This window comes from Ornithorhynchus anatinus, chromosome 14 (assembly GCF_004115215.2).
Source record: "Ornithorhynchus anatinus isolate Pmale09 chromosome 14, mOrnAna1.pri.v4, whole genome shotgun sequence".
In the NCBI taxonomy this organism is placed as follows: Eukaryota; Metazoa; Chordata; class Mammalia; order Monotremata; family Ornithorhynchidae; genus Ornithorhynchus; species Ornithorhynchus anatinus.
The window spans coordinates 47460322-47472416 of NC_041741.1; the positions used below are offsets into that span (position 1 = coordinate 47460322).

General features: G+C 53.8%; 1 protein-coding gene across 1 annotated transcript; it reads right to left on the reverse strand.

The window, feature by feature from the left end:
• Nucleotides 1-7571, reverse strand: CENPM (centromere protein M). The gene is made up of 6 exons (XM_029078592.2): nucleotides 7487-7571; nucleotides 4826-4905; nucleotides 3666-3764; nucleotides 2505-2584; nucleotides 1955-2046; nucleotides 1-919 (listed from the first exon to the last, which is right to left on the reverse strand). Exons 1-6 carry the CDS (start codon nucleotides 7541-7543, stop codon nucleotides 779-781), a joined length of 549 nt encoding a protein of 182 aa, XP_028934425.1. The 5' UTR covers nucleotides 7544-7571; the 3' UTR covers nucleotides 1-778.
• Between the last annotated feature and the right edge of the window lie 4524 nt (nucleotides 7572-12095).

Below are 12095 nucleotides of genomic sequence, written 5' to 3' on the forward strand. Positions count from 1 at the left end.
TTCGGCTTGAGGCCCACTTTATTCAGGAAACAGTCAGTGGTCTAGGCAGGGATACGCAGGTGGGAGTCCGAGCCCCAAGCGGTCTGGAGTTCTTGGGGGCCCCCTCAGCCCCCTGGCATCCACTCCTGGGTGGCACCTGATGCCCACAGAGTCTCCTCTCCCCTCTGGTCCCCTCCGGGGGGTGCTTGGGGTTCTTCGGCCTGTGGAGACGTGGCTGACGGAGGCCGCCCCGGCACTCGGGGCGGGCGGGGGGCTCTCCCCCGGTCCCGCTGTTCCCACAGGCCACGTCGTACCGGGCTAACGTTGAGCCCGGCACTCGCAGGACGCGACCCGGCCAGGCGGGGCCTCCGGGGTCATCGGGTCCTGGGACGCTTCGGTAGGGGGAGTTATCCCTCCGCCGAGGGAGACGAGGCCCCGGGGAACACCGACCGCTGGAAACGCGGGACCATCCCGGGGCTTCGGACCCAGCTCTTGGCAGACTCGGCGGCCCAGAGGCCCCTCGGGCAGCCAGGGTGGAGGCTTCCGCCCCGGGCATCGCCTCCCTCTCCTCCTTCACAGGCAGGGACGACGACGACCGGCTCCCAAGTCTCCCGGGATGACGCCCCTTCCGACTCCCGGCGCGTCCGTCTCCTTCGGGGTCACCTTCCGTGGGTTGGACGGAGGGGCCCGGGAGCTCTCAGACAGACCCGGGTCATGTGGCAGCCCCCGCCGAAACCCCCGGAATCAGCTCGGCCCCTCCTCCCCGCACCTGGGGCCCAAGGTGGGGGGCTCGGCCCCCTCACCACTCCTCCCACGAGGCGCTGCCGGTCCTCTTCAGCATGGAGGTCAGGCTCAGGGTGGACACCCCCGGCACGAAGCCCGCAGACACCTGCAGCACGCGCATCAGACGCTGGGCCGTCACCGTCCGCTCGCCGGAGCTCTGGAAGAGAGAGGGCGCGGGGAAGGGGAGCGTTGGGCCGGGCCGGAGAGGCGGGGGGCTGGCCCAAGGCTCCCTGTTGGACTCCGGGTCTCAACTTTCGATCCCTGAAGCGGGACAGAAAGACCTCCGGGACGCAGTCACGAGGGAGAAGGTCGTTGTTTCCACCCACCCTTGTGATAATGTTAGGTGTCGTTACGATGATGATGATGACGGCTGTGGCGTTGTGACCAGCGCAGGAGGATGGACTGTGAGCTCGTTGTGGGCAGGGAATGTCTCCGTTTATTGTTATATTGTACTTTCCCAAGAGTTTAGCGCGGTGCTCTGCACACAGTAAGTGCTCAATCAATATGATTAATAACAGCAAGGACTGACTAAATGCCATTTTGATAAAAAAAGGAGCCAGGCTTCCCCAACGGGCTCCTGCCATGCCACTTTGTGGCACCCAGCCATCCCTGCTAGGGCTTGTTCTCCCCACCCGCCATTTGTGGGGAACCAATTAAGGTTCTTAATTATTATTATGGTACTTGTTAAATGCTTACTATGTGCCAAGCACCGTTCTAAGCGCTGGGGTAGATACAAGGTAACCAGGTCGCCCCATGCGGGGCTCACAGTCTTAATCCCCATTTTACATTTGAGGTCACTGAGGCCCAGAGGAGTGAAGTGACTTGCCCAAGGTTACAGAACAGAGTATTACAGACGGCACTGGTTAAGTGTTCACTACGTGTCTAGCGCTGCTCTGAGCGCTGGGGTAGATACGAGTTCAGTGGGTTGGACCCACTCCCTGCCCCACCTGGAGCTCGCGCTCTTAATCCCCGTTTCCCCCGCTGAGGTCACTGAGGCCCAGAGAAGTGAGGTGACTCGCCCGAGGTCACCCAGCGGACCTGTGGCGGGGCCCGCGTTAGAACCCAGGTCCTTCTGACTCCCAGGCCCGTGCTCTAGCCACTAGGCAACGCTGCTTCTCTGATCTGGCAGGGAGCCGGGGGACGGGGGGGGGAGGTGGAGCTTCGCCCCACCCCCGGTTCCTCAGGCCCTCACCTCCAGGTTGCAGAAGAGAAGGGGGCTGTTGTAGGTGAAGGCCAGCTTCTCGCCGGTGCTCATGTGGACACTGCAGCGGTCTTCTCTTCTGGCTGGGGGGCAGGACAGGGACCCGGCTGAGCTCTGGTTTGGACCTCTCCCCTCCCCGGGGCCCACGCTCAGCCGGCGATGATAATATTAACGGTATCCGTTGAGCGCTTACAATGTGCCGGGCACAAACGCGTCGGGTCGGTCGCGTTTCCCTGACCCACGTAGGGCTCACAGGTCCCCATTTTACAGATAAGGCAACCGAGGCACAGAGAAGGGAGGTGATTTGCCCAAGGTCGCACGGCAGACGGGCGGCGGAGGCGGGATTAGGCGCCCCCCCCAGGAACCCCCCGCCCTCCTCCCGACCTGCCAAATCCCCGCCTGGCGCCGGAGATCCCCTCCCGCCCCGGAGACCTCCGGGATCGAAGGGGTAACGGGCCTCATCTCCCGACAACCTCCGCCTGGCCCGTGGCCAGGAGGGGTTGGGAACCGGAGGGCAGAGAGTGCCCAGATGGGTACCTACCCCCGGTGGCCAGGAAGCACACTTTGCCGAGGAAGAAGCTGGCGTCGACGTGAGCGAGCGAGGCCTCCACGCTGCTGAAGCTGCGGAGGCGGACAGAGAGACGGAGAGGTTCTTCCTCTCCCCGGGGAAGCAGGAGCCAAAGGGCAGGGCCTAGGCCGAGGGAACCCTGCGGGGCCGAGCTCTAAGATGCCCGTTGCCATCTTAGCCAGAGACCTTCTGGCGCCAGCTGGGCCCACTCAAAATCTGCCGGAAAACAACAGAAATCCCTGGACAGAGGAGGTGGGGTGAGGCGGCGATCCCCCAAGGGCCCCCGCTAGGCCACGGGGCACCCGCCGGCCACAGAACGAGAGGGCGCCTTTAATAATACCCTGTTATCGGTCCATTTTATCCACCTCTGTGATGTTGGGGAGAGGCGGCTATCATTCCAAGCGCTCTGTACGCGGTAAGTGCTCGATAGATAGGATCGATCGATATCGCCCCCAAAGCTCCGGGAGGTGAAAAGTCTCGCCCGAGGCCGTGCGGCTTAGAATCCCCGGCCTGGGGCTCCGAGCTCCCTCCGTATAACGTCGCGCGGCGGACGTGATGATAACGATGGTATCTATTAAGCGCTTACTACGTGTCCCGCACCGTACTAAGCGCTGGGGTTAGCAGACAGGGACCTCGGCATCCAACCGGGGAATCCCCGCATTTCCGGGGCCTTTTGGGGTCAGATCCCAGAGCGGCGCAAGGCGAAGAGGCGGCGCAATCCTGGCCACCCAAGCTCCGGGGCACAGCCGCTGCGGCTGTCCTATTTATCGAGCGTTTATTGTGGGCGGAGCACTGTACTAAGCGCTTGGGAGAGTACAACAATTAACAGACACCTTCCCTGCCCACAAGGAGCTTCTCTTCTCCAGCCTGCCTACACTGGGAAGACCCGGAGTCCTCAGCTCCCTTCCTGCACCTCGAACAGCGCTTGGCACAAGGTAAGCGCTTATCACTATAATACTATACTATAATATAATACTATAATACTTATACTATACTATAATTATTATAGTGCCCAACCCCAAAAGCCCCCAGACTCTTTTTAATCCCAGCTGCTGCAGGCCCGGCATGCCAGGGTCTCTTGGGCAATTAACTAATTCCCCCCCCGCCCCCCAGTTGGCTCCCAGAGGCAGCTACCTTTTCTTGCTCTGCAGGCTAAACAGGAAGACGATCAGGTCGATTCGGGGCCGGAGATGCGAGCTGTCAGAGGGCAGAGGGAGCGATGGGGCCAAGTGGCTGAAAAACAAGTAACGGTCATGATAATTGTGGCACTTAAGTGCCTACTCTATGTGCCGGGCACTGTACTAAACACTGAAGTCAGTCCAAGATAATGAGGCCAGACACAGTCCCTGTCCCTTATGGGTCTCACAGTCTAAGCGGGGGGGACAACAGGTATTTCATTTCCATTTTACAGATGAGGGCACTGAGGAAAAGCAGGATTAGAACCCAGGCCTCCTGGCCCGCAGATCTGGGATCTTTCCGGTGAGCTATGCTCTCTCTCAGTACGGTCAGGCGAAGTCAGGCTCTCACCGGGATTTTTTTTTTTTAATGGTATCTGTTGTACCTTCCCTAAACCCTCATTTCCTCTTTTCCCACTTTATTCTGCATCGCCCTGACTTGCTCCCTTTATTCGCCACTCCGTCACCCACTCACTTTATTCACTCACAGCATTTACGCACATAATCCTAATATATTTATTTATATCAATGCCTGTCTCCACATCTAGACGGTAAACTCACCGTGGGCAGGGAAGCTTTCTGCTTATTGGGAAGCACGCTCAGCGGGTAATGATAATAATACTAATGGTATTTAATGATGATGGGATCTGTTAAGTACTTAATAATGTTGGTATTTGTTAAGCGCTTACTATGTGACGAGCACTGTTCTAAGCGCTGGGGTAGACACAGGGGAATCAGGTTGTCCCACGTGGGGCTCACAGTCTTCATCCCCATTTTACAGATGAGGGAACTGAGGCACAGAGAAGTGAAGTGACTTGCCCACAGTCCCACAGCTGACAAGTGGCAGAGCTGGGATTCGAACTCATGAGCCCTGACTCCAAAGCCCGTGCTCTTTCCACTGAGCCACGCTGCTTCTCGAGCAGCGCTCCACAAAGACGAACAAACGAAGGAGCTCTGCACACGGGACGCTCTCGGTTAAGATCACCGACTGATGGATTGAAAAAGGGCTCCCACACCACTTCCCTCCCTCCCCCCGGCTCTCTCCCATCTCTCCCAGCCCCGGAGAAGGAAAAGAGATGAGTTGGAGAAATTCCGGTTCCTCCCTCCACTCCCGCTTACATCTGTATCTTGAAAGACTTGCTCTCCTTCAGCATGGCCTCGGCTAGCTGTTCCAGCTGTTTCTCATCAGTGCCCACCAACTGCCCAAAGAAAGGAGTTTGGAAAGTTACATTTCCCACCCTTCCAGTCACAAAACCCCATCGGCGCTTCGGCACCCCGTTTTTATTTTAATAGGTAGCCATTAAGGACCGACTTGTGTTAATTAGTTTAGTTATTTTCTCGCTCAACCCTCCCTCTAGACTGTAAGCTCACTGTGGGAAGGGAATGTGTCTGTGATACTGAACTCTCCCCAACGCTTAGTACAGTGCTGTGCAACACGGAGCTTAATACATAGTGACTGACAGCCCTAGCACACTCGTGGATGAATAATTACTGTTTCCATCATTAGATGGTAGATTCCCTGAGGGCAGGGATCCCATCCTCTGACTTCTTTTGTGTATTTCTCAATTATTTGCAACTGCCAAAAAAAAACCCAGCGGGGCTCAATGGATGCTGTATCGCCTCAAAATGTTCTCAGTAGTTTCCCCCAGCACACGGCTCACAGATGCGCTCTAACGAGGACTGCTCTCTCTTGTCTTACGCCGACCCGTAGCGACTAATTCTCTTCCCCCCTTCAAAACCCTACTTAAAGCTCACCTCCTCCAAGAGGCCTTCCCAGACTGAGCTCCCCTTTTCCCTCTGCTCCCTCTACCCCACCCCTTCACCTCTCCGCAGCTAAACCCTCTTCTCCCCGCTTTCCCTCTCCTCCTCCCCCTCTCCCGTCCCCTCCCCTCAGCGCTGTACTCGTCCACTCAACTGTCTATATTTTCATCACCCTATTTATTTTGTTAATGAGATGTACATCGCCTTGATTCTATTTATTTGCTATTGTTTTAATGAGATGTTCATCCCCTTGATTCTTTTTATTGCCACTCTTCTTGTCTGTCCGTCCGTCTCCCCCGATTAATAATGTCGGTATTTGTTAAGCGCTTACTATGTGCCGAGCACTGTTCTAAGCGCTGGGGTAGACACAGGGGAATCAGGTTGTCCCACGTGGGGCTCCCAGTCTTCATCCCCATTTTATAGATGAGGTAACTGAGGCACCGAGAAGTGAAGTGACTCGCCCAAAGTCCCACAGCTGACAAGTGGCCGAGCCGGGATTCGAACCCATGACCTCGGACTCCCAAGCCCGTGCTCTTTCCACCGAGCCACGCTGCTCCTCAGCCTCAGATGAGACTGTCAGCCCGTCAAAGGGCAGGGACCGTCTCTATCTGTTGCCGATTTGTCCGTTCCAAGCGCTTAGTACAGTGCTCTGCACATAGTAAGCGCTCAATAAATACTACTGAATGAATGAATAGCGACGCCAGGGACGCCTCTCTCCCAGAAGGCTCCCCCTCCACCTGCGATCGTCTGGTAGTGGATCCGAAGAGTTTTCTTGGTAAATCCAGCAGCGGTTTCCCATCGCCTCCTTCCTCCGCCCCCGACCCTCTCCCGGGCCGCGCAGCACGGGTGAGTTTTGACTCGTGGCCGATGGCCTGCCGCTCGCCAATGTGGGTATTTGTTAAGCGCTTACTCTGTGCCGAGCACTGTTCTAAGCACTGGGGTAGACACAGGGTCATCAGGTTGTCCCACGTGAGGCTCCCAGTCTTCATCCCTATTTTACAGATGAGGGAACTGAGGCCCAGAGAATAATAATCATAATAATGTTGGTATTGGTGAAGCGCTTACTCTGTGCAGAGCACTGTTCTAAGCGCTGGGGGAGATCCAGGGCCATCGGGTGGTCCCACGTGGGGCTCCCAGGCTTCATCCCCATTTTACAGATGAGGTCACTGAGGCCCAGAGAATAATAATAATGGTGTTTGTTAAGCGCTTACTCTGTGCCCAGCACTGTTCTAAGCGCTGGGGGAGATCCAGGGTCATCAGGGGGTCCCATGTGGGGCTCCCAGGCTTCATCCCCATTTTACAGATGAGGGAACTGAGGCCCAGAGAATAATAACAACAATGTTAGTGTTTGTTAAGCACTTACTCTGTGCACAGCACTGTTCTAAGCGCTGGGGGAGATACGGGGTCATCAGGTTGTCCCACATGAGGCTCCCAGTCTTCATCCCCATTTGACAGATGAGGGAACTGAGGCCCAGAGAAGTGACTTGCCCACAGTCACCCAGCTGACAAGTGGCAGCGCCGGGATTCGAACCCATGACCTCTGACATCTGGGGATGAAGCCTGTGAGCCCGTCATGGGGCCGGGATGGTCTCTATCTGTTGCTGAACTGTCCATCCCAAGCGCTTAGTCCACTGCTCCGCACCTAATAAGCGCTCAATCAATACGACTGAATGAATGATTATTAAATACGAATGAATGAATTGCCCCGGCCCGGGGGGGGGGGGTGGGGAGGCGGGTAGCCAATGAGAAGCCGGGAAGGCTCCCGCCTCGCCGCCGATTGGCGGACTGCCTTCCTCCGCCTGAGGCGGCGGCGGCTCTGATTGGTCCGGGGCGGTTGAGGGCCCGCCCCCTCCCCGCCCTCCTCAGAGCTGAGGCGAGGACGAAGCCGCCTCAGCAGGGAGGGAGGGCGGCCGCCGGGGTCCGGGGGAGGAAGGAATGGAGGACGGGAGGGAGAGAGAAAGAAAGAAAGGAAGGAGGGAGGGAAGGAAGGAAGGAAGGAAAGGGCTCCCCGGGACCTACCAAGATGGTGGCCACGTTCGGCACGGGCAGCTTATCGAGCGGGCGCAGCACAGACATGGCCGCCGTTGGCCGCCGGCGCGCGCCCTCGATTCAAACGGGCGCGAGGCGCGTTACGTCACGCGCGCGCGTGCTGGGGGGCGGGGCCGTCCTGCGATGTCGTCATCGGGGGGGGCGGGGCCTAGGGGCTCCTCTTCAAGGGCCCGCCGCTCTTCCTTCCTTCCTGCAGTCAATCGTATTTATGGAGCGCTCACTATTCAATCGTATTTATTGAGCGCTTCTTAGGTGCAGAGCACTGGACTAAGCGCTCGGAACGGACCATTCGGCCACAGAGAGAGAGAGAGAGACCATCCCTGCCCAGTGATGGGCTCACAGTCTAATCGGGGGAGACAGACGGACAAAAGCAACATAATCAGGATAAATAGAATATAATAATAATAATGTTGGTATTGGTTAAGCGCTTACTACGTGCAGAGCACTGTTCTAAGCGCTGGGGGAGATACGGGGTCATCAGGTGGTCCCTCGTGAGGCTCCCAGTCTTCATCCCCATTTTACAGATGAGGGAACTGAGGCCCAGAGAAGAAGAATAATAATGTAGGTGTTTGTTAAGCGCTTACTACGTGCAGAGCACTGTTCTAAGCGCTGGGGGAGATACGGGGTCATCAGGTGGTCCCACGTGAGGCTCCCAGGCTTCATCCCCATTTTGCAGATGAGGTCACTGAGGCCCAGAGAAGTGAAGCGACTTGTCCACAGTCCCACAGCTGACAAGTGGCAGAGCCGGGATTCGAACCCATGACTTCGGACTCCCAAGCCCGGGCTCTTTCCACTGAGCCACGCTGCTTCTCACAGTTGCTTCTGTATTTCTTAGCTCTCTCGCTAAGTCCATCACAGTATTTACTGGGCAACGCTATGGACGGAGCACTGTGCCAGGCTCTTAGGGAAAACAGTATATAACAGGAGCGGGAGGAGATTATTCATTCAATAGTATTTATTGAGCGCTTACTATGTGCAAGCACTGTACTAAGCGCTTGGAATGGACTATTGGGTAACAGAGAGAGAGCATCCCTGCCCCATGATGGGCTCACAGTCTAAACGGGGGAGACGGACAGCGGAGCAACACAGAACAAAAGAAAACAAGACAACATCATCAAGATAAATAGAATCAAGGAGATAGGATGATGGAATAATAATAATAATGTTGGTACTTGTTAAGCGCTTGCTATGTGCCGAGCACCGTTCTAAGCGCTGGGGTAAACGCAGGGGAAGCGGGTCGTCCCACGTGGGGCTCACAGTCTTCATCCCCATTTTACAGATGAGGGAACTGAGGCCCAGAGAAGTTAAGTGACTCGCCCACAGTCACACAGCCGACAAGTGGCAGAGCCGGGAGGCGAACTCAGGAGCCCTGACTCCAAAGCCCGTGCTCTTTCCACTGCGCCCCGCTGCTTCTCTATATGCTCTCTATGGAGGAAGAGGAGGAGATGGAGATGATGATGCTGAGGAGGATGAGGAGACTGAGGAGGAGGAGATGATGATGATGAAGAGAGGGGGAGGAGGAGATGAGGAGGTGTTGAGTAGGAGGAGGGGAGGAGGAGATGAGAAGATTCATTCATTCAATTCATTCATTCATTCATTAGTATTTATTGAGCACTTACTATGTGCAGAGCACTGTACTAAGCGCTTGGAATGGACAAATCGGCAACAGATAGAGACAGTCCCTGCCCTTTGACGGGCTTACGTCTAATCGGGGGAGCCGGACAGACGAGAACGATGGCGATGAATAGAGTCGAGGGGAAGAACATCTCATTAAAACAATAGCAAATAAATAGAATCAGGGTGATGTACATCTCATTAAACAAAATAAATAAGGCGATGAAGATATATACAGTTGAGCTTTATTGAGTGCTTACTGTGGGCAGAGCACTGTACTAAGCACTCGGAAAGTACAATTCTGCGACAAATAGAGACAATCCCTACCCAACAACGGGCTCACAGTCTAGAAGATGAGGCAGAGGAGATGAGGAGAAGCTGAGGAGGAGATGAGAAGCTGATGAGGAGGAGGAAATTCATTCATTCATTCAATAGTATTTATCGACCTCTAAATAGTATTTATTTAGAGAAGCAGCATAGCTCAGTGGAAAGAGCACGGGCTTTGGAGTCAGAGGTCATGGGTTCGAATCCCGGCTCTGCCACTTGGCAGCTGTGTGACTGTGGGCAAGTCACTTCACTTCTCTGGGCCTCAGTTCCCTCATCTGTAAAATTGAGATTAAGATTGTGACCCTCAGGTGGGACAACCGGATGACCCTGTATCTACCCCAGCGCTTAGAACAGTGCTCTCCACATAGTAAGCGCTCAACAAATACCAACATTATTATTATTGACCGCTTACTATGTGCAGAGCACTGTACTAAGCGCTTGGAATGTACAGTTCGGTAACAGAGGAAATGAGGAAGAGGAGGTTCATTCACTCAATCATATTTATTGAGCACTTACTCTGTGCAGAGCATACTACTACTACTAATAAATAATAATAAAATAATAATAATAATTGTACTAGGCGCTTGGAATGTACAGTTCGGCAATAGAGAGACAAACCCTGCCCAACAATGGGCTCACAGTGTAAAAGGGGGAGACAGCAAATCAGAACAAGTAGACAGGCAGGTGAGGAGGAGATGAGAAGGAGATGAGGAGAAGATGATAATGAGGAGGAGATGAGATAAGACGAGGAGGAGATGATGAGATAATGATGCTGAGGAGGTGGAGATGAGGAGAAGCAGGAGATGAAAAGCAGCAGGGCCTAGAGGACGGGCCTGGGAGTCAGAACGTCATGGATTCTAATCCTCCACTGGTCTGCTGTGTGACCTTGGGCAACTCACTTCACTTCTCTGGCCCCAGTTCCCTCATCTGTAAAATGGAGATTGGGACTGTGATCTCCACACGGAGACTCTGTCCAACCCGATTTACCCACCCCAGTCCTTAGTACAGCGCCCGGAATATAGTGAGTGCTTAACAAATTCCATTATTACGAAATGAGAAGGACAAAGAGATGAGGAGGAGAAGGAAATGTGTCTATCAACTCTGTTATATGGTACTTTCCCAAGTGCCTAGTACATTTTTTGGCCTAGTGGATAGAGCACAGGCCTGGGAGTCAGAAGGACCTAGTTCTAATTCCGCTCCGCCACTATTTTGCTATGTAACCTCGGGGAAGTCACTTACACTTTCCCAAGCGCTTAGTACAGTACTCGCCACACAATCAGTGCTTAATAAATACGACTGAATGAATGAACTTCTTTGTGTCTCAGTTACCTCATCTGTAAAATGGGATGAAGACTGTGAGCCCCAGTGGGGACATGGACTGTGTCCAACCTGATTACTTTGTATTTACCCCAGCGCTTAGAACAGTGCCTGGCACAGAGTAAGCCCTTAATTGTCTCTCTCTGTTGCCGAATTGTGTATTCCGGGCGCTTAGTACAGTACTCTGCACGTAGTAAGCGCTCAATAAATAAAATTGAATGAACAAATACCCTAAAGAAAACTTTTATGCTTAAGCAGGGCAAAGCAAGATTTTAGGAATCCCTGAGCCGCTAATCAGTCGCTTCTGTATTTCTTAGCTGTCTCTCTAAGTCCATCACAGGATTTACTGGGCAACACTATGGACAGAGCACTGTGCCAGTCTCGTAGGGAAAACAGTATATTGAAAAATGATTCAGCCCCTGCTTTGGAGAAGCTTAAAATCCCACATATCAACCTGCCTCCCTATTTAATTTTGTAATCATTATAACGGTGGTATTTGTTAAGCACTTACTAGGTGCCAAGCACTGTACTAAACGCTGGGATAGATACAAGGTAATCGGTTTGGATGCAGTCCCTGCCCTCTACACTGTAAGCTCGTTTCGTCTGATATATTGTTCTATTGTAGTCTCACAAGCGCTTAATACAGTTCTCTGCACACAGTAAGCGCTTAATAAATGTGATTGATTGACTCAGTGGACTCAGAGTCTAAATAGGAGAGAAAACAGGTATTGAATCCCCACTGAAACTGAGGCACAGAGAAGTTAAATCACTTGTCCAAGGTCACACACCAGGCAGTTGGCAGAGCCAGGATTAGAACTCAGGTCCTCTGACTCCTAGGCCCGGGCTCTTTCCACTGGACCACGTTTTTTCCTTGAAAAGCCTCGTGGACCTCTCGGGGAGCCTCCTATGAGGTCCCCGTTTCTCCTCGGCATTCTCCGAGAGACATGACGTCCGTCCCTTGGACCTCATCTGTAAAATGGGGATGGAGACTGTGAGCCTCACGTGGGACAACCTGATGACCCTGTATCTATCCCAGCGCTTGAAACAGTGCTCGGCACATAGTAAGCGCTTAACAGATACCAACAGTATTATTATTATTATTATCATTGGTGGGGCGAAGCACCTTTCCAAGGGAAAAATCGACTTTTCCTCTTGCAAGGGAAGCAAGAAGTGAGAAGCAGCGTGGCTCAGTGGAAAGAGCATGGGCTTTGGAGTCAGAGGTCATGAGTTCGAATCCCAGCTCTGCCACTTGTCAGCTGTGTGAGTGGGGGCGAGTCACTTCACTTCTCTGTGCCTCAGTGACCTCATCTGCAAAATGGGG

Bases quoted from the DNA above. Each gene is read 5' to 3' on its own strand.
- CENPM (XM_029078592.2), bottom strand. From the start codon at position 7,543: ATGTCTGTGCTGCGCCCGCTCGATAAGCTGCCCGTGCCGAACGTGGCC. The intron at 3,765-4,825 runs GTAAGCGGGAGT...CTTGTTTTTCAG, and splicing joins AAGTCTTTCAAGATACAGAT to CCACTTGGCCCCATCGCTCC. The intron at 2,047-2,504 runs GTAGGTACCCAT...CCTGCCCCCCAG, and splicing joins GTGCTTCCTGGCCACCGGGG to CCAGAAGAGAAGACCGCTGC.